The sequence below is a fragment of the Poromitra crassiceps genome (genome assembly GCF_964638095.1).
Source record: "Poromitra crassiceps genome assembly, chromosome: 2".
Lineage (NCBI taxonomy): Eukaryota > Metazoa > Chordata > Actinopteri > Beryciformes > Melamphaidae > Poromitra > Poromitra crassiceps.
In genome coordinates this window covers 92,394,527-92,418,241 of record NC_139624.1, presented here as the reverse complement: position 1 = coordinate 92,418,241, position 23,715 = coordinate 92,394,527, and the positions used below count along the sequence as shown (strand labels likewise).

Below are 23,715 nucleotides of genomic sequence, written 5' to 3'. Positions count from 1 at the left end.
CTTCTCGTTTGATTCTTCTCCGCTCTTTCTTCAGGAACTTGTTCACCATCTCGCCGATTACGGAGGCAATATTCACCGCTTAACTTCTGACGCCAATGTAACAACACAGGCGAGGCCGTTCGCGAACCCGGAGTCTCCAACTTACAAGCCCAACACGTTAACCATCAAGCTAAAGGGACAATCCCTTTAGCTAAGGTCCACGTGCTTGCTTTTATCCTTACAGACCCAGGATCGCTACAGTTACTTTTTTTTTTACTGTTGCTTGTCTTTTTCTCATTCATTGTTTGCTTGACCCAGAATAAACCCACATGGTTTCCTATGTCTACCTTCACATGTTTTTGTTGATTTCATTCTATCTGTTTCTCTCTCTCTCCCTCCCTCCTGTGTGTGTGTGTGTGTGTGTGTGTGTGTGTGTGGGGGGGGGGGGGGGTGTTATAATGTGCAAATAAATAATAAATAGTTACATATTTGTCCTGCGGAGGGCAGTGATGCGCCTAGCGTCCACACTGCCGGAACCTTACAAGAAGAAGACGACGAAGACGCTGTCTTTTGCGCATGCGCTGTAGTTTTGTTAACAGGCAGCGCACAGACTGACCTGATATAGACAGCAGTGAATGAGACCACAGCACACTGATTTCAACTCAAAATGATGAAGTTTCTCCCCAAACTGCTGCTGCTAGTGCTACTAGCTTTTCCTGCAACTCTCATCATGAAAGGTAAGGCAGTGGGAGGGCTACTTTCTTACTCGATGAAGCAGAGAAAGGAACAGCTAGTTAAAACGATACATGCTACCTAGCTAACGGCGGTGACTGGCTAACTAGCCCCTGTCCAGGAAGGGGAAGGAAGGCCGTGTGTTTGACATGTGCTAGCTGCGAGCATTTGAGTCCATAAATACGATGAGCTTGCTCACTTTTTCATGTAATTTCGTAACGATCATGCTAAAGCGATTATACATCATCGATACCTAATTTAAATTGCCTATGATTTGCCGTTAGATCAATACCACACGTGTGCCTTCTCTTGCTTCTCTTACACTGACGTGTCCTTACTGTCAGCTAGTTAGCTTGCTTGCTAAGTAGCTCACCAAACCAAGCTGTCACCCACAGTTTACTGGACAGCCAACTTAACCAATGAATTAAATTAGCTCAAATGATCAAGGCTCATTAACAGTAGGCTGGCTAGCTAACCGCGCACATTGGCTCTAATAGTACCCAACTAGCTAGTTAGCTCTTAAGTTTGGCCCCTATTTATGCATGCATTGCTCAAATTGAATCATTGTAACGTAGTCTTATTGGCTGTATCATTTTGAATTACTGCAAACTTGGCCTGTACAATGTGTCGTCGTAGTATAATGTATTTCATTAGAACAACAAAGCTTCTTAATCATACGGTGTAATATATATAATATAAAGGAAAGTCTGCATCAACGGTTATATGGTTATGGTTTGCGTAGCTTCAATGCAAGACTCATCAGTCATTCTTCCTTCTATCGTGGGCGGCCCCTATATGAGGGATCAGCCAAGCAGCATTTTGGTAAACAAACCGCGTCACTGGGTGGCAACGGTAATGGGACCCTATGGAGCCTGAACTTTGGGAGGCTTGAGTGTCTGACTCTCACTCAGAATGTCAAAATATTAACGTTTGTTTGGCACAACTTATACTAATAACTACTGCGGGGTTCCGCATTTCTGGGTGGCAAGTGACATCACGCTGATTCGTCCTATATCCACTGCAAGATCGGCTAAATGGCTGCACGTGATATACACGTGATCAATCACAATAAAACTGTACCCACCTCTGAGACAATGTTGTTATCCAAGATGTGGGTGCCACTGCCATGGCATTCCCAAATAGTGCGTAGTTTCCAATACCGAGCCCTTAAACTGGTTTTATGCTTACGCGAAATCGCCTGCGCCAAGGGGTGGCAGAGGGGGGCGTGCAGCACTGCACCTCCTCGAAAATGTGACTCCGCGTCGACGTGACCAGCACTAGAGCTGTGATTGGCCGTTGCTTTGGGCCACGCACATATCCGCTGACGTAGTTGTTGTGAGCAATGAGGAAATGCCATTTCCTTATTTAACAGTGCTTGTCCCTCATCTAGCAAAGCCTTCTGCAGGCTCACCGGAATGAGTTTTGAAATTGAGGGACAATAAAATGTCCCCCCACCAACATCATTGCAAGTTCTTGGTAAACGACATGATAACGTCATATGTAATGGACATAAGTGTACCACAAGCCACCTAGTGTTTTGGACGTGTACCACAGCCAACGCGCTGAGTTACGTTCGAGTATGCACAGTCTCGCTGTCGGCAGCAAGGCTCCAAGTCGAGCCTGCGCAGAACCCTGTCAGCGCCTTTATTCACATGCCGGAAACTGCAGTACACCCTTGCAACCAATGAGCACCGAACTGATACATCCGGCACTGTTAAGCAGCTGAACCCAAAATGAAACGGCCAAAGAAGTCTGTGTTTAAGCTTCAACTTCGTCACTCGCACTATTTGGGAATGCCATGGCACCCACATCTTGGATAACAACATTGTCTCAGAGGTGGGTACAGTTTTATTGTGATTGATAACGTGTATATCGTGTGCAGCCATTTAGCCGATCTTGCAGTGGATATAGAGGCCGCCCATCCAAGACAAAGAAGGAAGAATGACTGATGAGTCTCGCGTTGAGGCTATGGTTTGCGTAATGCTGGCTGTGGTTGTTGTGGCCCTTGGCACAGTGTCTCTGAGTAGCATAATCTTCCACATATTTTTATTTTATTTTAAACTAGTCTTATTAATCAATCAAATTGTTTAAGTACTGTACACAGATTTACAGCAACACCCTGGAGGAGGAGTTGCAGGAGCGTTAGACATGTTTACTTTCTTTAACACTCTCACCAAGTTAACAATGAGTGATTGCTCTACTTGCCCCTTGGGCAAGAACAGCATCAATCTACTTGTCAGACTGTTGAGCTCACTTGCCCCCAAAATAGAACTGTCACTGTCACATACAAATAATGTTACTCCCTGGATATTTTCATGTTTACATTCTTTCTTACACAAGCGTCCCTCCCTAATGTTTTTAAATGACCTATTATTGTGTTTTATGTTATCTGCACGCTGAAGGCTATTCCTATACCAAAAAACTTCAATTGTGAACCATTCCATTCATTATTTTCATATTTTAAAATATATATATAATTTGACTAACAATTAAAAAATATTAAATGCATGAAGAGAAACCCTTGTCAAGTGTAGAACCACTGTCTCTAGACTCTCTCACAGTCTCTTTCATTGTCTTTCTTGGACTTGAGCCTATTGGACAACATGCACAAACTTTAACGTTCTAATTTTGATCATTTATTGAAAACACAAAGAGGAAGTGCAAAATGGAGAGCAGCCCAGGCCAATGGGCCACGAAGAGAAATATCAGAAACAATGATTAGCCAAAAATCATAATCAAAATAAATAAATAAACACTACCTGCAAAGCCCACTAGCCCATATACTTTTTTACTTGCCCAAATTGTTGGCCACTGAGTGGTTGAGGGTTTAAATAGTTGCTTGCTGGTAGTTTTGAGGGAGGAGGAAAGCTCTGTCTTGCTCCTGGAAATTTCCAGATGGTCCGGGGATTTGAACTGGCAAAAAGAAGAACTCCTAATAAACACTAGGGCTTTTACGGTGGCCCGTTGGGACGGGACCAACCCTCAGTACCCGTCCCTCACATTAACAGTTTGGATGCTGCACAGGATACTACACATTAGACTACATCCTCTCACTGGAAACTAGGACTGAAAGATATTGACAGAAAATCTCATTGTGATTATTTGACAGAATGCGAGTTGACGTCTTCTATGCAGTGTGTTTATGCGTTAACGTTATTAGCAAATAGTCAAAATGGACGCGAAAAATGATTTGCTGCTAATGTTAACGCATAAACACACTGCATAGAAGATGTCAACTCGTCTTGCAACAACAGTGGAAAATTACTATAAAGTCACGGTTAGGGATGTCAATTTTCGGTTAATTTCACTTTCGATTAACCGACGCTAATAAAGTTGCTATTTAGACTGTAAACAGTGGAGCACGGATGCTGAAAAGGAAGTGACGGTGGCAGGAGGCTGGGATAAACGGTAAGGCTCTCCCAGAGTCTATTTTTCAAATAAAAATTAGTCTCGCTGGCCAGCCTCCCCTCCCTACCAGAGTTGTCTGGCTGCAGCACGGAAACAGGCAACTGGGATAAGCCCTCCCCTGCTCTACAGCTGCTCCCCATTGGAGCGACTGTTTCAGTCGCTGCCGGATGTCCGCTCCCGGCTTATTACAAGCTCTGTCATTGGTTCCGACCATGTCATTCAGAGCGGCTTCCGCTCCCTCCTCCATGTGTGTCGCTGTAAATAGTGCCCTGCCACCTCAGTGAAAACAACAACGCTAACTAGCTAGCAAGCTAACGGCAGAAACCTACACACTAGCTCGTTGCTACATGCTGAAAATGGCAAGTTTGATTGTTGGAAACTGTTTTCCAAGGGCACTGCCGCTAAGTGCCGCCCATCGCAATTCAAGAATTGAGACCTGCGCCGATAGACTCATCTCACGGTAGGGAGGGGAGGCTGGCCAGCGAGACTAAATAAAAATAGACTCTGCGTTCCCAGATTGGGCCTACAGTACCCAGGGAGTTCCCAAAGCCCCGGCAGCCGGCTATTTCTCCGCCTACTGGCCCGGTTACTTTATACACTGTAATTTTTTTTTTTTTTTTTTTTTTTTACAGTGCACCTGAACGCAACATACAAGATACCCGCTGAATAAGTGTCCAAATGTTCATGTCATTCTGGCCAATACACTTCTGTTATAACATTTCAGTCTGGAATATGGAATATCTTTCAATAATCTTTATGACTAAAAGGCTAAAAGTAATCTCATGTGTAAGAAATGACTGTTCTACAATTAAGTAAAACTGTAAATAATTAACTTGTTGGTTTTGGATTTATTTAGCTTCAAGAGTGCATTTTTGTTCTTGTGTGACCCTCAACACAGGCTTTGAGAATCCCGGGCCACTTACTGATACTTATGCTTAAATTAACCCACTCATATTCTGGTTTATTTCTAGAAAAACATTTTGGCTAGTGGAAATTCTAATTGGCTGGTAACTTCTAGCAGCCATATTGGCAGATGGTCAAAAAGGTTAATTTCAAGCCCTGCAGGGAGAGCAAGTGGTGACATAGGAGTGAGTGAGAAAAGGATCAAATATTGGTGTTTAAGACTGAATAATGACATCACAACTGTTAATTTAAAATGAGTTATTCCTCTATATATTTTATTTTTCATTTTTTATATATGCAATAAAGATACACAAGAACAAAACAAAAAACAAAAACAAAGACACAAGCTCAGTCACAGGAAAGGAAAAGAAAGAAAAAGCATACACATATCAACATTACAACATCGTAGTGAGGTGCTACCATGATATAAAGAATCCAGTGAGGAATAAAAGAGATATCAGTTGGGTGAGTTACCCGTTGCCCCTAACCTCGTCCAAGTATGCCATAAATGGGTCCCAGATGGTAGAAAACTTCCTAAGTGAATTGGTCCTCAGGAACCTGAGTCTCTCCATACGTATAACAGAAACCATGTCTGACAGCCATAGCTGAAAAGAAGGTGGGGAGGGGGACTTCCACTCCCTTAGGATGAGTCTCTTGGCGACGGTCGTTCCCTGCGTCAGATACTGCTGCACAGCAGCAGGAAGGAGCAGAGAAGATTCAGAGCAGCCAAAGATGGCAAGTTCCGCCTCCGGCTGAAGGGTTACTTTATAGGCCTTGGAGTAGCAATCAAATATTTTGGACCAAAATGTAGATAATAAAGGGCAAGACCAAAAGGCATGGGACAATGTACCCTCTAACACTTGACACCTATCACAAAGTGGTGAGACCGAGGGATAAATCTTGTGCAACTTAGACTTCGAATAATGAAGACGGTGAGTGACTTTAAATTGGATCAGCTGGTGTCTGCTGTTGATTGAGCAGAGTTGGACCAGAGATAGACTCCTGTCCCATATAAATTCTGATAAATCAACTCCAAGTTCCTCCTGCCATGCCTCTCCTATCCTCTCAGTAGGGGCTCTGGTGCAGCCATCAAAAACACAGAAAATGAGTTATTCCTCTAAACCTGACTTCAATTGCCCAACATTTTTCTGCGCCGGCGTCGTTTGGCCCCCAACCCTCAGCAAAATCTGGCCCTCTGGTAGCGAGGACATTTTTTTGTGGTCCTCTCTATCATCAAAGTTCCTGGGTTACGGCATGACAATATTTGTTCGGCCCCCAGCAACAATCTGGGTTTCTCATGTGGCCCCCCATGAAAAATAATTGCCCACCCCTGATCTAGCCTCTTAAATTGGTTCTCAAAGTGAACCAGATTCATGCATTTTAGTTTAAAATGTAAAAAAAAATCTTACAGGTGGCATGGCCCCCCGAACCCCCCAAGACGGTCCAAGCAAGGTCTATCCACCATAATCTCTCCAAATATTGTGGGAAACATAGTTATTAGTATTGTCTTTGTCCTTATAAAGAAAAAACATCGCATGGATGCATAACTGGGACGTATCCTCAGTGATGTACCCTGGGGTCATAGGATGTTTCGGGTCTCACAACATCATACACCCTCGCCCAGGTGACCCAGCCGGGGCTGGCCAAGCCCCAACTTACGTCCCAGTAGCTACCCACGGTCAGCCCTCCAGGAAGGGTCTGGTCACGCGGTCAGGGCCACTCAATCCGCTGCTCCGGAACTACTCTGCCGGGACCGGGGGGGGGGGGGGGGGGGGCTCTGGTACCTAGAGGGACCGGGCTCTGTGGGTTGCCACCAGGCCGGCCTCCTCCCTCGTCTCACCAGGTCTAGGACCTGTGCGCTGCACCAGACTGCCCCGCTCCAAACATCTCATTCCGAGGTGATGGTATCTTGGTGGATACCATGCAGTACCAGTACTTGGTGGCACTGCAGTCTCCACTTGCGGCTTGAATGGCCCTCCTAAAAGGCCTCTCGTGGGTTGTTGGGCTTCTTCCTCACGGAAGACGCAGGCTGGGGAGCTAACCCATACTGCTACCCGGGTGCCGTCCCTGTAAAAATATACATTGCCTGTTTGTCTTTTGCAATATGGATATTGTTTTATTTATAATTCAATTTAGCATTGGGCATTTATATGAATGTTTATTTGTATTATTTCAATTGTCACACTCATGGATACATATTTGAGGTTTGTTTATTAATTGGGAAAAGGACCACTGGAACAAACACGGCGAACATGAGCCGGCTACTTTTTCAATCTGACTGGCTACTCAAAGGTTTGGGGAACTCTCTGAGTACCACAGGAATGAGTCCTAAAGACTTGGATGTCTTAGGACTCTGATCCCTCAGACCTGGATGTTAGCGCTTCCTCGTCTCAAAGTCAATGAGATTTTTGTATGGGGATTTGGTTTAAATGCCTGAAATAAGGTCTGTGGTTAACAAGAGTTTCTGAAACTGTGAAGTCTGTGTTCAGCAAGATAATCTTCGCAAATCAGGACCACTTTCATGATTTTTGAAGCATAAATGCGATTATGGCAATTTTCAGAAAACATAACATAAAAATGGTCGCATCTTACTGAACACAAAGTTCAGTTTCGTAAACTTTGTCAACCACAAAAATCACCATACAGAAATCCCATTAACTTCCAGATGTAGGAACCAGGAAGTGCGTGACTTCTGCGTTGGCCTACAAAAATACTTCATCCTTGCGGTGCTCTATTGTTCAGCTTTACTGTATACTGTCTAATAACGCAGAAACCACATTAAAATAATGTTTAAAAATGCAACGTTTTTAAAATCTCTTCTCCCTTCCCCTGTCAGGGCCGGTGGCAGCGGCTCAAGATCCCACAGAGGACGAGGAGGCAGAGTCTGTGGATGAAGACGTGGTGGATGATGTAACTGCTGAGGATGAGGACGATGAGGCGGAGGTGGAAGACGACGACAATGCTGAACTGGTGAGTGGCTGAGTCATTATGGATAATCACCACCATCATCATCATTGTCTACTTCCGCTTTGGAAGCTAACCAGCCATCCTACAAAGGTCCATTTCCATGGAAAAAATAGTGACGTACGTGTGTGTGTGTGTGTGTGTGTAGACGGAAGACAAAGAGGAAGAAGAGGAAGAAGCATTAGCCGGAGAGGTGAAGGCTTCCCCCAACGCAGACACCACCATCCTGTTTGTCAAAGGAGAAGGTAACAAAACAGACCGGAAAAAAAAGTCTGCACACTGAAAATACAGCTCCCAGGTCAGTTTATTGATGTATCGACTAGGGGTCGACCGATTATCGGTTTGGCCGATTATTATGGCCGATATTCAGCATTTTGCCGATTATCTGTATCGGCATTTTCATTGGCTGTTTGCCGATATAATAAATTAATTAAAAAATGCGCTATTGGCTCAGAATGCAGCTCTAACAGCCTGTGTGTTTCTCTGTGTTGCTGCTCTGTGTTGCTGCTGTGCAAATGTCCTGCCCACAGCGCTATCTGATTGGTGAGTATTAGCCTATCAGAGGGCTTCTCAGATGAAATCCGAGCTGCCTTGTGCCTTCATTCAACAGCGTGCCGTGTGGGTCTGTGCAGCGCAGCGGACTGACTGACAGTCCGCAGTCCGCAGCAGGCTGCCAAGCTTGCAATAAAGTGAATAAACATCATAGTTATCTAGGCTGACATTGCATAAACACCACAATCGTCTGATCTATCATTCTTATTAGTAGATGATTCGTATGAAGCGCTCCCTGGCTGCATGGCATGCAGTGCAAATTAAGCGTGGAGATATGGTAGGTTTGATAGAAGCGTGAGTTGAAATCCGCCGAATGCACTTTCTTGCAGTGATAAGTGACCATCTGTCCCGCTTTGTGCAGGACTGCGCCGCATTTTCAACACTTTTCACGCGTCCCGCAAATTGAGACGATGTCCCGCATTTGCGCGAGGCAGAGAGAGAGGGAGAGATAGATAAAGAGAGAGAGAGAGAGAGAGAGCACACGGCACACGGCTTGCACAAAGTGGCCTGCTCGTTAACGTCACTTAACCATCTGCAGCTGTGTGAGAGAGAGAGATGAGACTGGGATCACGGCTCTGCTCGTGACACTACTGTCTGCAGCCATGAGTAGGCATGCAAATATAGGCTACTTAACCATAAAATAGGATACCAACAGCATAAAACTCTCCAATGCTGTTTTAGCAGAATTGAAGACAGCCTCAAATATTTCTCAACAGCATCCTGTCTTTGAGATGTAATTTGCAGATATTTAGTCTCTACACTGCTACAAAGGACATTTATAAATTCCATAAGCTGCTCTAATTAATGTTTTGTTCAAATTAACCTGTAATGTAGCCTAGGCTACTACAGTTACAGTATGGTTCTACTTCAGTATAAGATATAGTAGGCTACATTGTTCTACTAGAAAAGTCTGACTAACTTTATATGGTTGGAAACATGTCGTCTTTCATATCTGAACAGAAGCCATGAATCCCATCCCATATCAGCAACCTGTCCTGTTTTATTGGAGCCTACACACTGTAGTCAGTTGTGTTGCTTTCTTACTGTATTTACCGGTTTGATTTGTGGCTGTGTGAACACAAACGAACCAAGGCACAAATGCAACAATTGTATAAATTAAGCCCCTGAATCCAACCAAAGCCAAACGACCTAGAGGTGTGAATACACCCTTGTCTCCACAGTTGATGTTCCCAAGTCTCCACTAGAGTGAGCATACACATGGAAATGGGAACAGGTTATAGGTTGTGACACACACACACACACACACACACACACACACACACACAGATCAACACTTTAATGTGAATATTTTCAATTAATATTGCAGTTAGATAAACTGAGGAAAATGCATTTCCACAACGAGTTGTGTTATTTAAAATTTTGACACCAAGATTTTTATTTTTACTGCAAATGTATATCGGTTCCAAATATCGGCTATCGGTCATTTTGATTACCAATAATCGATATCGGTATCGGCCCTGAAAAACTGATATCGGTCGACCCCTAGTATCGACCTGTCGAAAGTTCTCGAAACGTCAATAAACTGACCTGGGAGCTGTATTTTCAGTGTGTGGGCTTTATTTCTTTTCTAAGTTTATTATGTATTCAGTGTTTCCCCTAGAAAAATGTTCAGGCCTGGAGGGATTTAGAAACGTACCCCGACCGCAACGGTGGGGGCCCTCGCTGGCGACGCTAAACTTTTAGCTAACCTGTTAACATCTATTTTTGCAATGGCATCCCAAGTATCATCATACTATTATGGGATGCGATGCAAACAGTTGTATTATGGGAAATGCGTTTCCCAGCCAACGACACACATTGACACGTTTTGGAACAGCGTTGCACGCTGGCACGATGCTCCTAAAAGCAAAATGCTTATTGTTTTGAATGATTTGACATCTTCTATTACTGTTAACACTGTCAACACCAGTATTGTTGTATTGTAATAATATGCCATAAAGGTTTATTGAAATCTTTGGGAGAGCAGAAAAAACCCGAACACTTTTTTCTTGCCTGGCGGGGGCGCTGTTGGCCTGCCAGGCCTGTAGAATGGTAGGGGAAACACTGGTATTTGTCCTGCACCTGGGACCTGTACCACGGATGGATGGATCTGTCCCCTTGATCTGGTTTGACTTAACCAGAAAATCGCAATCGAGCTAAATGATACCACGACGGTCGTTATCAGCTGGGTCTGTCAATTTAGGATTTCCCTATCCAGCTCTGAGCTTGTGCACGCGAACATCCTTGTGCAGAGGAGCTCGTGCCCACGAAACAGGTGCGGTTTGTAACAACTAGCTAGCCAATCACAATGCAATATGGACAGCTCCAGCTTTTACAGTGCCAGACACGCCTATTTCCTCATTCATTCAAAGCACACATCAAAGTGTATTAATTATAGCGGAGCTTTACTGTATGTCAGAATCAAAATCCGTGTTGGATATTAGTCTGTTACTGAAGGACTGTCTAACGTTACCGCTTTTATTCACATCAGTCTACAGCAGCTTATAAACTCAATAAAACCTGCATGTCTTTTTAGTGAGTGGAAGTAATGTGTAATCTCACTCTAAATTTCCAAAATCGGTAGGCCTATTTAGACCATAGATTTAGAAACGTAGGCTCAATGAATAATGATCTCTTATCACCCATGATGTGTTTGGTCGCATTGATGGAATAATTCCTATAATACCAATAAAGAAATAATGATAATACATAAATAAAAAAAGCTGCTGAACTGAATCGACACGGTGCAGAATAGATTTCATTGATAAAGAATTGCCTATTTTGTGGTCACATCTTGGCAGCAGAGTTGCATATTTCATACAGGAGTAATGCTGGAAAAAAAGAAGATTTCAATCACATCATACAGGCCAAAAGCAACACATTGCAGCTGCAAAATGCAGGAGTAGCCTAGATACTCCTGCACCCCGGCACACGGCACAGGCTGCTGCAAGTCTGCAGACTGCTTTTAATAGTTTTCAACGATCTCTTCTTGATCTTAAACTTGTTTTAAATTCAGACAAAACCAAATCAATCTTGTTCTCACGGTCTTCTGGTGTTGACAACAGTATTTGTATTCACACACTCCAAGGTGTGCAAATAGACTACTTGCACAACTCCACTACTTCCTGAAATGAGTAGGGCATCTTGGTTTCCTGTCCTACACTATTGGATGAACTGATTAATGTCAGGTGTGCCTGATCACTGTTGTTGGGACTGCAGCAGTCAGGCACACCTGACATTAATCAGTTTATCCAATAGTGTAGGACAGGAAACCAAGATGCCCTACTCATTTCAGGAAGTATTGGAGTTGTGCAAGTAGTCTATTGAAACTGTTGATGCGTACAAATACCTTCGCATCTGGCTGGATACCAAACTGTCCTTCCAGACCCTTGTAGAACACCTCACCAAGAAACTGAGGAGAAAATTACCGTAAATTCCGGACTATAAGCCGCACCTTTTTTCCCGTTTTTTGGCCTTTTTTGGCCCCTGCGGCTTATATAACGGTGCGGCTTATCTATGGATTTTTTCAAAAAAAAAAAAAAAATCTCTCTTTTTTAGCACTCGTTCTAACTATAAATCCACTTCTGTTTTAATTTCCTCTCTTGCCCTCTTTTCACCACACTGTATGACACTGTATGACACTGTATGACACTGTGTGCACTGTAAATAACAACACAGGTGGTGTTGTGTTATGTTGTTTTGTTGAAATGTTAATAAATGGGAGCATTACATATGGTAATTAAACATTAAAACACAAAAAAAAAAAAAAAAAAAAACCATTAAAACACCCGCGGCTTATAGTCCGGTGCGGCTTATATAAGAAAAAAATAGTCAACTTTGAAGGTGCGGCTTATACACCGGTGCGCCTTATAGTCCGGAATTTACCAGTACCTACCATCCTGAAACCGCCCGTTGTATTTTATTTGAAAAGGTGGGCTGGCCTCTGACGGCTCGAAGGGAGCATCATTGTCTTTTATTTATTTATGAAGCCTTGATTGGGAAGCTTCCTGACTACCTGTCCTCGCTCATCAGTCTGAGCGACAATTGTTATCGAACACGTTCTCAATCACATATCAGACATTTTGGTTGATGTACTTTTACCTCTATCCTGTTTGTTTTACCTGTTGTCTGTTAACATGTAACTAGGGATGCACCGATCGATCGGCACGTGACCGGAAATGGCCAATTTTCACGTGATCGGCCTCGATCGGTGATCTGCGCCGGTCACTCTAAATAGCAGATTCTGTGAGCCGATTTTCACGTGACGTGCGCGCACCCCAAAGCACCGAGACAGGCACCCAGCCACCACACCACACACGCCAGCATACCTTCCTCGTTGTGGAATTTTTTCACCGTCAGTGAAGTAGATAAAGCTCGCAGTTTGTCACACATGCAAGTCGAAATTAAGCCGTGGAGACCGAGGTGCGGCCGAGTCCCGCTCGGCTGGAGTCCAGTCTGAGCGGCTCGCTTCACCTCACTGGCCCCCCTCTCTCTGCTCTCTCTACCCGGGAAGCAGCGCTGCTGCACCCGGCCACCGCGTACAGCTGGCTTGGCGAGGTGAACGTGAGCATTGTGTCCAGTATAACCATTCCCCGACCTGCCTTCTCCATTCCACATCAGCGCTGCTGCCTCAGCCTGTCAGTCATGTTGTAACGTGGATACAGGAGAGACTATTTGTTTCGTATTGCAAATAGAAAGACGGACATAATAATAAAACTCGCAAGTGTGCAAGGTTTTCTGTGCGTGACGTTCTTTTTTCGGATGGCAGATTTAAAAAAAAAACGCATACGAAATTTCGGACTGTGTGTAAACTCCGCCTGATATTCAGACTGAAGATCGTTACTGTAACTCATAAACTAATTTCCACTCTACTCAAGAGGACTGGTCTGGAGCCAGGCTATAAACTCCTTGTCCATGGATCATTTTGATGTTCTGTTGCACCGGTTTTCTTTTGGAAAAGTAAATGCATGATAGCTGTGGGATATAGGCTATTGGATTTTATTTTATTTTTGTATTCATTGTATTTGCACAAAAAAGCTCTGTCCAGTAACCTGGAACACTTTTATTTTGAGATGTGTTTGAGTGAGATGGTCCTACTTCATGCAAATGATAAGAATTGTTATATGAATCTTAATTTTCAAAGAAAGTTACAAAAACGTTTGTGTAAGCTGTCAATTGTTGTTCTTAGAAAGAAAATCGGAATCGGCAAAAATCGGTATCGGCAAGTCAGACTATTCAAGAATCGGAAATCGGAACCGGCAAACATGTAACTACTGTAATTGTTCTTATTGTAGCACACAGGAAGTGATCCAGGCTAGAGAGAGACAGGCTAATAGTTAGCAGGCTATCTAGACTGAGTGCAACCAGCAGAGTGATGGAATTAACAATTAAATGGCTCAGCTATCAGCGCAAACAATGGACACGTTTCAGCACGCAGCCACCATCAGCTGTTAACAAGCGGCTAACTACGCAGTACGCACCTTATGAGTTGAGACTACAGTCGTCGGTGAGATTGGATGTTCACAGAGATACACTCCAACTCCGGTAATGTTAGACAGACTTATAAGATGTTACTGGAATAAATCGCAAAAGCTGTCTAGCTGTCCTTTCTCCCAACTTATTAACCATGCCACGTGTGCTAACGTTACATAACCATAACCATCGCACACGCAACTCAAAGCTGTTTCCCATTAGCTGAATATGGCTATAATTGATTAATATGTGTTGCAGTTGCACGGCACGCTGATCAGTCTGTCCATTCCGGTAATGTTACAATGCTGCAAATAGCTTTACAAAATAAAAAGTGCACTGCAATTTTATTATTATTATTATTTTTTTAAGACCCTGTTTCGACCAATCGATTGGTCGAGCTGTGGTCGATTTCTGGACGACCAGGATAATCTTTGGTCGAGGGCAGCCCTAGTAGGCTATCGCATTAAATTGCTTAGATGATGTACTGTAGGCTATTCTGGCGTGTATGACAATTTCCTAATCCAACTTGAGCCTCAGCTCCGTTGCGCACACGGCACCTTACTGCTTTGGAGACGTTTAGGTAACCTAAGCCAGGGATTTAGTGATATTTCTCCATGCACCATTCAGCTGGAATCGGCAGGGTCAAATGTAACTACTTGGGAACAAATACTAATTTAATAAATGTAAAAACATATTCCAAAGTGGTAAGTAGGCTTCATTTAATTATGTACAACAAGTGCAAAGCTTCAGTCCTCGATTAATTCAACAGGAGCTGTTAATGTTTTTTATTCCTCCCCCGGCAATAGCCAGGCTGGAGGCATTATGGATTCGGGTTGTCTGTCCGTCCCATGTTCGTTAACACGATATCTCAGGAACGCCTTGACGGAATTGAATCTAATTTGGCTCAAACGTTGACTTGCATGCAACGATGAACTGATTAGATTTTGGTGGTCAAGGTCACTGTGACCTCTCGAACGCCATTTTCAAGCTTGTTAACGTGATATCTCAGGAATGCCTTGATGGAATTTAATCACATTTGCCTCAAACCTCCACTTGGACTCAAGGATGAACTGATTAGATTTTGATGGTCAAAGTTCAAGGTTACTGTGACATCACGACTGCTCGTTAATGCTATATCTCAGTAACGCCTTGATGGAATTTCATCTAATTTGGCTCAAACGTCAAAGTTTGGACAGACATGGATGTCGACTGCTCACTTGTTGGTGGAGGCATATATCCGTGATATGAATGGTGACACACTGTTTCCAGAGAGCTGATTGGTCAGAAGGTGGGTCTTTCATGCGTGAGATCATGATCACAAATCCATCTGGCCACACTGGCACACTCCATTCTATTGGTTTGAATCTGAACCACCAGTGGTTCACACCAATCAGCGTCCTATGATGCAGCTACAGGCGGGCTTTGGTGTGACGCCAGCGAGAGCGAGCCCGTGATAGACAGCTGGTTCATCCAATCACCTGCCAGGTATTTTTCAAATTGCCTGCCCTTTGAAACGGTTTCTCAAGCGACTCGTTCCCAGTTGATGGTTATGTGAAAACTAACCATTCTTCTTTTTTGGTAAAAATACATTTATACTTTAAGCATTGAGCTGATTCTCTGATCCAACTAATAGTAAGCAGGTCAAGGATCAAAACCAGAACCAATAGTGCTGGATTTAGCTGGTCATCTTGCTAGTATTGGCTCTATTATTGTCTTTTAAAGTGCAGGATTTATAAAAATTATGGTTTGTTTTTTTGTCTTGTGAACCTGAATGTATTCTAGTGCATGTTTGATCCACTCCTCTCTCCCTGTGTGTCTCCAGACTTCCCGGCCAACGAAGTTGTGAAGTTCCTGCTGGGCTTCACCAACAAGGGATCATCAGAGAACTTTGTGGTGGAGTCTCTGGATGCGTCTTTCCGCTACCCACAAGTACAGAACCTCAGACCACTTCTCACACCTTCCCAGCACTTTCAATGGGTTTTAGTCAGATAAACGGTTCCTAATGCAGCTGGCAACCAGGCATATCGTTATATCCCGAGTTTAAATACAATGCCATTTATTGCAGAGAGAAGTTCAGTTTGTACAGAACAGTACAGATACTAGCTTCCAGCGTTATCATTTTGCAGTAATTCAAGGAATGGAAAGAGTCCGGAAAACGTCTGGGTTTTGTTTTTCTAAGCTTCTTCAATCTTCGTCTTTTCCTCCGTTTTAAGTAAGCCACAAATTCCTGAGGTGTCTCTTGGTACTCGAAAAGAAAACACGTTTTTAAGACAACAAAACACTTCAATACCTTCACAATAAAAGTTCCCATTCCCTCCCAATACATGATAACATACTTAATAACAGGCTGTTATTTGGCATACTGGGTATATTGCAACCAGTACAAAAAATATTAGTAACTCCTTGAAATCCTTGAAAGTTTCTGAATTTGAAGGGGGAAAAGAATTAAGGCCTTGAAGCTTGTTGAAAATATAGACATGGGTCATTGAAACTGCTTGAATTTATATATTTTGTACAAGAATATAAATTTAAGTTCTTTTGATCTTTTCTTTACTGAACGTTAAATGGGTTGTTGAGAAGTGTTCACACATTCAAGCCTCTCTTTGTAATTGTTGTCTGGGGGCTTCTGCTAGTTCTCATTATAAAATTCTCAGTGATGTAACCACATTTAACCTCGATCCGTGTCTCAAAATTGCGCCTGGAAAGTCCTTGAATTTGATGTTTAAGAAGGTGTGGGAACCCTGGTAACTGTAACTTAATATCTCAAATTCAGCATGCTTACAATAATCACACTCACACACACACACACACAAATGAGCCAGTTGTAGGTCCATGTGACTTGTTCTAATTGGGAATCGAGAACCGAAATCATCAACAAAAAACCTGCAACAAAGTAACTTTTCACCCGGGTTCAGATTGACGAAAACCAACTGTAGGTGTTCTGTTAACTGTAGATATCACCAAAATAGAGCAGCGGTTATCAGATATGTAATGAACAGATATCAGGTGTTAAGTTTGTGTTATTTCTGCTCTACTCTGCGCCTGGGGAAAAGCCACAGCCCCTCTAACATGGTTGTGTCTGTTCCTCTGTCAGGATTTCCAGTTCTACATCCAGAACTTCACGGCCCTGCAGCTAGGCATCATGGTTCCGCCCGGCAGACAGGCCACCTTTGAGTACTCCTTCATCCCCGCAGAGCCCATGGGAGGACGGCCCTTCGGACTGGTCATCAACCTCAACTACAAGGACAGCAATGTAAGGAGGGGCAGTGGCCAACATTTGGTTCTGGTTTTTGGTTCTGATGAGAAAACATTTTACCACGTCAAAGTGTCTGAAACTGTTAAATTAATCGCCAACTAGGGATGTTTTCCCACGGGTATAAATAAACAACTAGGGATGTTTTCCCATGGCTTAATAAACACATGACAGCCCCGCTGACACCGTATACGTAAACAACTAGGGATGTTTTCCCATGGGTTAATAAACACATGACAGCCCCGCTGACACCGTATAAATAAACAACTAGGGATGTTTTCCCATGGGTTAATAAACACATGACAGCCCCGCTGACACCGTATAAATAAACAACTAGGGATGTTTTCCCATGGGTTAATAAACACATGACAGCCCCGCTGACACCGTATAAATAAACAACTAGGGATGTTTTCCCATGGCTTAATAAACACATGACAGCCCCGCTGACAACGTATAAATAAACAACTAGGGATGTTTTCCCATGGCTTAATAAACACATGACAGCCCCGCTGACACCGTATAAATAAACAACTAGGGATGTTTTCCCATGGGTTAATAAACACATGACAGCCCCGCTGACAACGTATAAATAAACAACTAGGGATGTTTTCCCATGGGTTAATAAACACATGACAGCCCCGCTGACACCGTATAAATAAACAACTAGGGATGTTTTCCCATGGGTTAATAAACACATGACAGCCCCGCTGACAACGTATAAATAAACAACTAGGGATGTTTTCCCATGGGTTAATAAACACATGACAGCCCCGCTGACACCGTATACGTAAACAACTAGGGATGTTTTCCCATGGCTTAATAAACACATGACAGCCCCGCTGACAACGTATAAATAAACAACTAGGGATGTTTTCCCATGGGTTAATAAACAAATGACAGCCCCGCTGACACCGTATAAATAAACAACTAGGGATGTTTTCCCATGGGTTAATAAACACATGACAGCCCCGCTGACACCGTATACGTAAACAACTAGGGATGTTTTCCCATGGCTTAATAAACACATGACAGCCCCGCTGACAACGTATAAATAAACAACTAGGGATGTTTTCCCATGGGTTAATAAACACATGACAGCCCCGCTGACACCGTATAAATAAACAACTAGGGATGTTTTCCCATGGGTTAATAAACACATGACAGCCCCGCTGACACCGTATAAATAAACAACTAGGGATGTTTTCCCATGGGTTAATAAACACATGACAGCCCCGCTGACACCGTATAAATAAACAACTAGGGATGTTTTCCCATGGGTTAATAAACACATGACAGCCCCGCTGACAACGTATAAATAAACAACTAGGGATGTTTTCCCATGGGTTAATAAACACATGACAGCCCCGCTGACACCGTATACGTAAACAACTAGGGATGTTTTCCCATGGCTTAATAAACACATGACAGCCCCGCTGACAACGTATAAATAAACAACTAGGGATGTTTTCCCATGGGTTAATAAACACATGACAGCCCCGCTGACACCGTATAAATAAACAACTAGGGATGTTTTCCCATGGGTTAATAAACACATGACAGCCCCGCTGACACCGTATACGTAAACAACTAGGGATGTTTTCCCATGGCTTAATAAACACATGACAGCCCCGCTGACAACGTATAAATAAACAACTAGGGATGTTTTCCCATGGGTTAATAAACACATGACAGCCCCGCTGACACCGTATAAATAAACAACTAGGGATGTTTTCCCATGGGTTAATAAACACATGACAGCCCCGCTGACACCGTATAAATAAACAACTAGGGATGTTTTCCCATGGGTTAATAAACACATGACAGCCCCGCTGACACCGTATAAATAAACAACTAGGGATGTTTTCCCATGGCTTAATAAACACATGACAGCCCCGCTGACAACGTATAAATAAACAACTAGGGATGTTTTCCCATGGCTTAATAAACACATGACAGCCCCGCTGACACCGTATAAATAAACAACTAGGGATGTTTTCCCATGGGTTAATAAACACATGACAGCCCCGCTGACACCGTATACGTAAACAACTAGGGATGTTTTCCCATGGCTTAATAAACACATGACAGCCCCGCTGACAACGTATAAATAAACAACTAGGGATGTTTTCCCATGGGTTAATAAACACATGACAGCCCCGCTGACACCGTATAAATAAACAACTAGGGATGTTTTCCCATGGGTTAATAAACACATGACAGCCCCGCTGACACCGTATAAATAAACAACTAGGGATGTTTTCCCATGGGTTAATAAACACATGACAGCCCCGCTGACAACGTATAAATAAACAACTAGGGATGTTTTCCCATGGGTTAATAAACACATGACAGCCCCGCTGACACCGTATACGTAAACAACTAGGGATGTTTTCCCATGGGTTAATAAACACATGACAGCCCCGCTGACACCGTATAAATAAACAACTAGGGATGTTTTCCCATGGGTTAATAAACACATGACAGCCCCGCTGACACCGTATAAATAAACAACTAGGGATGTTTTCCCATGGCTTAATAAACACATGACAGCCCCGCTGACACCGTATAAATAAACAACTAGGGATGTTTTCCCATGGGTTAATAAACACATGACAGCCCCGCTGACACCGTATAAATAAACAACTAGGGATGTTTTCCCATGGGTTAATAAACACATGACAGCCCCGCTGACACCGTATAAATAAACAACTAGGGATGTTTTCCCATGGGTTAATAAACACATGACAGCCCCGCTGACAACGTATAAATAAACAACTAGGGATGTTTTCCCATGGGTTAATAAACACATGACAGCCCCGCTGACAACGTATAAATAAACAACTAGGGATGTTTTCCCATGGCTTAAATGTCCCATTCCGTGCAAAAGCTGTTTTTACTTGTAAATGCATATATACTGCTGTCATCCCTCCCTGTAATGAGTGGTCACAACCTCAGAACTGCCAGAGTTGGATTTGTCCCTATCCAGCTTCCCCCTGCAGTCTCCTTCAAGCCACGCCCCCAAACGCTCTGTTTCCCCAGACGGGTTAATGTTACGTCACGCGGGTCCTTAAGCATACTGCACGCGGTCTCTCTCACACAAGCTACCTGCACCATTTTGTCTATAGCCACAAAATTAACACTTCTAGCTGGAGCGACGCCAACTGTACGTGATCCAGCAACTGCGGAGGTGCATTCGGTAAGTCTAGGCATTTTGAGATGTCCTCTTTAGCGTAGCAACCGTTAAGTTAGCGATAGCTCGTTGCTAACGTTAGTTGTGGACACAACCTAGCGTGCTGGTCCACGGACGCTAATCTGATTGGGGCGGGCTCTCCCTCAGCGGCCAATGGGAACTGTTAGTTCTGAATATATTATAGAAACAGACCATTCTTGGGAAGCGACGAGATGAGGAAGTGAGAACTCCGTCAGAACGAACGGTGTTGCTATATTTTCGACAAATTAATCCAGAATCATGTTTTATGGACCAGAGACACACGTTTTTAAGAGGTTACAGCTGCACGAATTGGGACCTTTAATAAACACCTGACAGCCCCGCTGACACCGTATAAATAAAGGTAAAAAGAATACTCCTCACGGCCTCAAGCTGTCCTCACGGTCGGGATTTTTCATTTAACTGCTCTGAGTACGACGCAGCCGTTAAGGTAGTCACCAATACAAGTGTGGTAGGGGTGTCCGGTTAACCACCGAAAATAGTTTGAAGCGGTTACGCTTGTCCGTCTATAGGTTAATTTGCATACAGTGCTTCAGCAAAGCATCTCGTTCTCCAGTCAGTCTGTGTAGCTTGGACACAACACTGGCTGACTGGCTCAGCCTGCACCATGCACACTGTCATTCATGGCTGCATCCCTCCTTTTCAGACCCTCCTGGACACTTTCTTTCTCAAAGGAGACTAGCGACAAATCTGACTTTTTCTGGCCATGCAATTAAAATGACCAGCAAGCAGCAGTAAGCCAGGCAATGACGCTAGCTAGTAGCTAGTTAGCATCAATGCTAGCGGACCTTTAACTGCAGTAAAAGCACATTTCCAGGGATGACACATAGGCTTAGCTAAGGGTCTTATCTACATGTGCAGGATGGGGCATTGTGTTCACAACATGTTTCTGGTCATGGGAGTAGCAAGTTATTGTGTAGAATCCCAAAGCACAACCCTGTTTTCACTATAAACTCATGACGATAGCTAGTTAGCAAAGATGCCAATGAACTTTTGGCTATAGTGAAAGTACATGATCAAAGATGGCAGTGACAACAGAACACACCCAGGCTTAGCTAAGGGGCTACATGAGTATGAGGGGATTGTGTTCACATTCACAACATGTACAACCAATGTTAAGTTTTTTGTTTTGTCTTCCTCCGTAAAAATTAACAGTGTTGCTGGTGGGCAATGTAATCGGTGTATGCCTCACCACCATGTAGCACCTGTAACACCGACCACCACGGCGAGCCTATTGCCAACTATTTTGATAATCGTTTGAGTTAGGGATGCAAACAATTAATCGAAGATCGACTACTTGCTCGTTAATGATTTGCTCAAACATGTGAAATGTACTCGATCTACTATCAAACCACGTGTAGTCTCATGTTATATTCTAACTGTCAGTAAAATTGTGTATTTTCAAAGCATGTTTCAATGAACCCACCGCGCACCCGGCTCCTATTGACCAGGCAGTCAGTCACATCGGGGTCCGCAAAGAGAGGAAAAAGAAAGACGAGAACAGTATCGTTTGCCAAAATAAAGCGGGTGAAGAAGTGAACGGAAAGGAGAAAATAATGCCACCTGCAAACAGTGTCATTCTGTGTACACATACAACACCACAACAACCGCAATGCTCTACCACTGAGCCTGGCTGCTCCTCTCAGCTGCAGCACCATCAGCTCAGTGCGAGGAAGAGCTGTGATGCAGTTGAAAGTGAGTTGCAGCTGCCTATATGCAGCGCCTGCGGCTTAAAGCCCACACAAATGTCTTTAACATATCTAGGCTTCTACGTTTTTATGTTTCACAGGCTATGCAATGCTGTGGGAATATGCAATATGTTGTGGAAATAAATAAGGAAAGAAAAAAATCTGATTCCAGCTTCTTAAATGTGAATATTTTCTGGTTTCTTTACTCCTCTATGACTGTAAACTGAATATCTTTGGGTTGTGTGAACAAAACAAGACATTTGAGGACATCATCTTGTGCATTTTTCACCATTTTCTGACATTTTATAGAACAAAAGTAATTGATTAATCAAGAAAATAATCGTCAGATAAATCGACAATGAAAAGAATACCGTAGTTAGTTAGAGCCCTAATGAAGCGACAAGAGCACATTAAGAATTTTTTAATTTGTATAATTTCTTCATTTTTCTTTCCCCTCTCTCTCACACACCCTCTCACTCTGTGTGTAGGGAAATGTTTTCCAGGATGCCGTATTCAACCAGACAGTCACCGTCACTGAGAGGGAAGACGGCTTGGACGGAGAGACGTAAGGCTTGCACCTCTTACATCTCTTAAAGTTTCCATCTAAACGTTATTCTAGTTTGCTTGTCTGTTTCTTTATTTGACAAGGTGCAGTTTGACTGATCAGTTGTCTCTCCCCCGTCTTTCCCCCGTCTGTTGTTCCTGCCTTTACTCTCGTCCCTCTCAAAATCCCTCTGTCTTCTCTCAAACTTACTGCCCCCCCCCTCTCTCTCTCTCTCCCCTCTCTCCCCCAGGATCTTCATGTATGTGTTCCTGTCAGGTCTGGGGCTGCTGGTCGTCGTCGGTCTTCACCAGCTGCTGGAGTCCAGAAAGGTACCGTAGCTGAACTAAACACAAATCATGATGCTCTGATGAAGGCTTATGATTGAATATGTGAAGACTAATGTGGCCAAAAAAGGCGGTTTGTAGTAGGGGTTGGTGATGTGGCACTAAAATATTATCACAATATTTCAGGTTATTTCTGCGATAATGATGTGACAAAATACTGAAAAAATTTATTAATTTCAAGAACATGCATTGCGCTTGATGGTGGATCTCATCTTTGTTTTTGTTCTTCCATTATGGTCAGGGTATCGTTGATGTGAGATGTATATCCTGTTTTTATTGAAAACTAATACAAATTCTGTTAAAAGAAAAGAAACAAAATAAGCGGTATGTCAGCAGTTTGCCGTAACAGTTTGCCTTCAAATATTGAAAAATGCCTATAAAATATTATCGTGGTTTGTTTTACATGCTCTTTTGTAACCAAACCACTTCCACACCACTGAAGCCACTCCTCTTTTTGGAATTAACTCCTCCACCGTGGAGCCGCTTTCAGCCATGCTTGTTGCTGTGCGCACGTCATACCGTTATGCAGCGGAATATGAATATGAATTGTAATGATATATTGATAAATGATAACTATACGATATGGCACACCCTTAGTTTGTAGTTGTTCAGACCGAGTCAGAGGGTTCTGCGATGAGGGGAACCTG

At 43.3% G+C, this 23,715-nt stretch overlaps 1 protein-coding gene across 2 annotated transcripts in view; it reads left to right on the top strand.

Annotated features, from left to right (window-relative positions):
• Positions 1–563: 563 nt before the first annotated feature.
• ssr1 (signal sequence receptor, alpha) overlaps positions 564–23,715 on the top strand; it is a 32,137-nt gene continuing 8,985 nt past the window's right edge. For both annotated transcript variants that reach the window (XM_083654603.1, XM_083654602.1), the window contains exons 1-7: positions 564–716; positions 7,859–7,992; positions 8,135–8,231; positions 15,833–15,939; positions 17,105–17,263; positions 22,669–22,745; positions 22,975–23,053. In XM_083654603.1, coding sequence (XP_083510729.1) covers positions 647–716; positions 7,859–7,992; positions 8,135–8,231; positions 15,833–15,939; positions 17,105–17,263; positions 22,669–22,745; positions 22,975–23,053 — 723 coding nt within the window. In that variant the 5' untranslated portion in view covers positions 564–646. The remainder of the gene's footprint in view (positions 717–7,858; positions 7,993–8,134; positions 8,232–15,832; positions 15,940–17,104; positions 17,264–22,668; positions 22,746–22,974; positions 23,054–23,715) is intronic.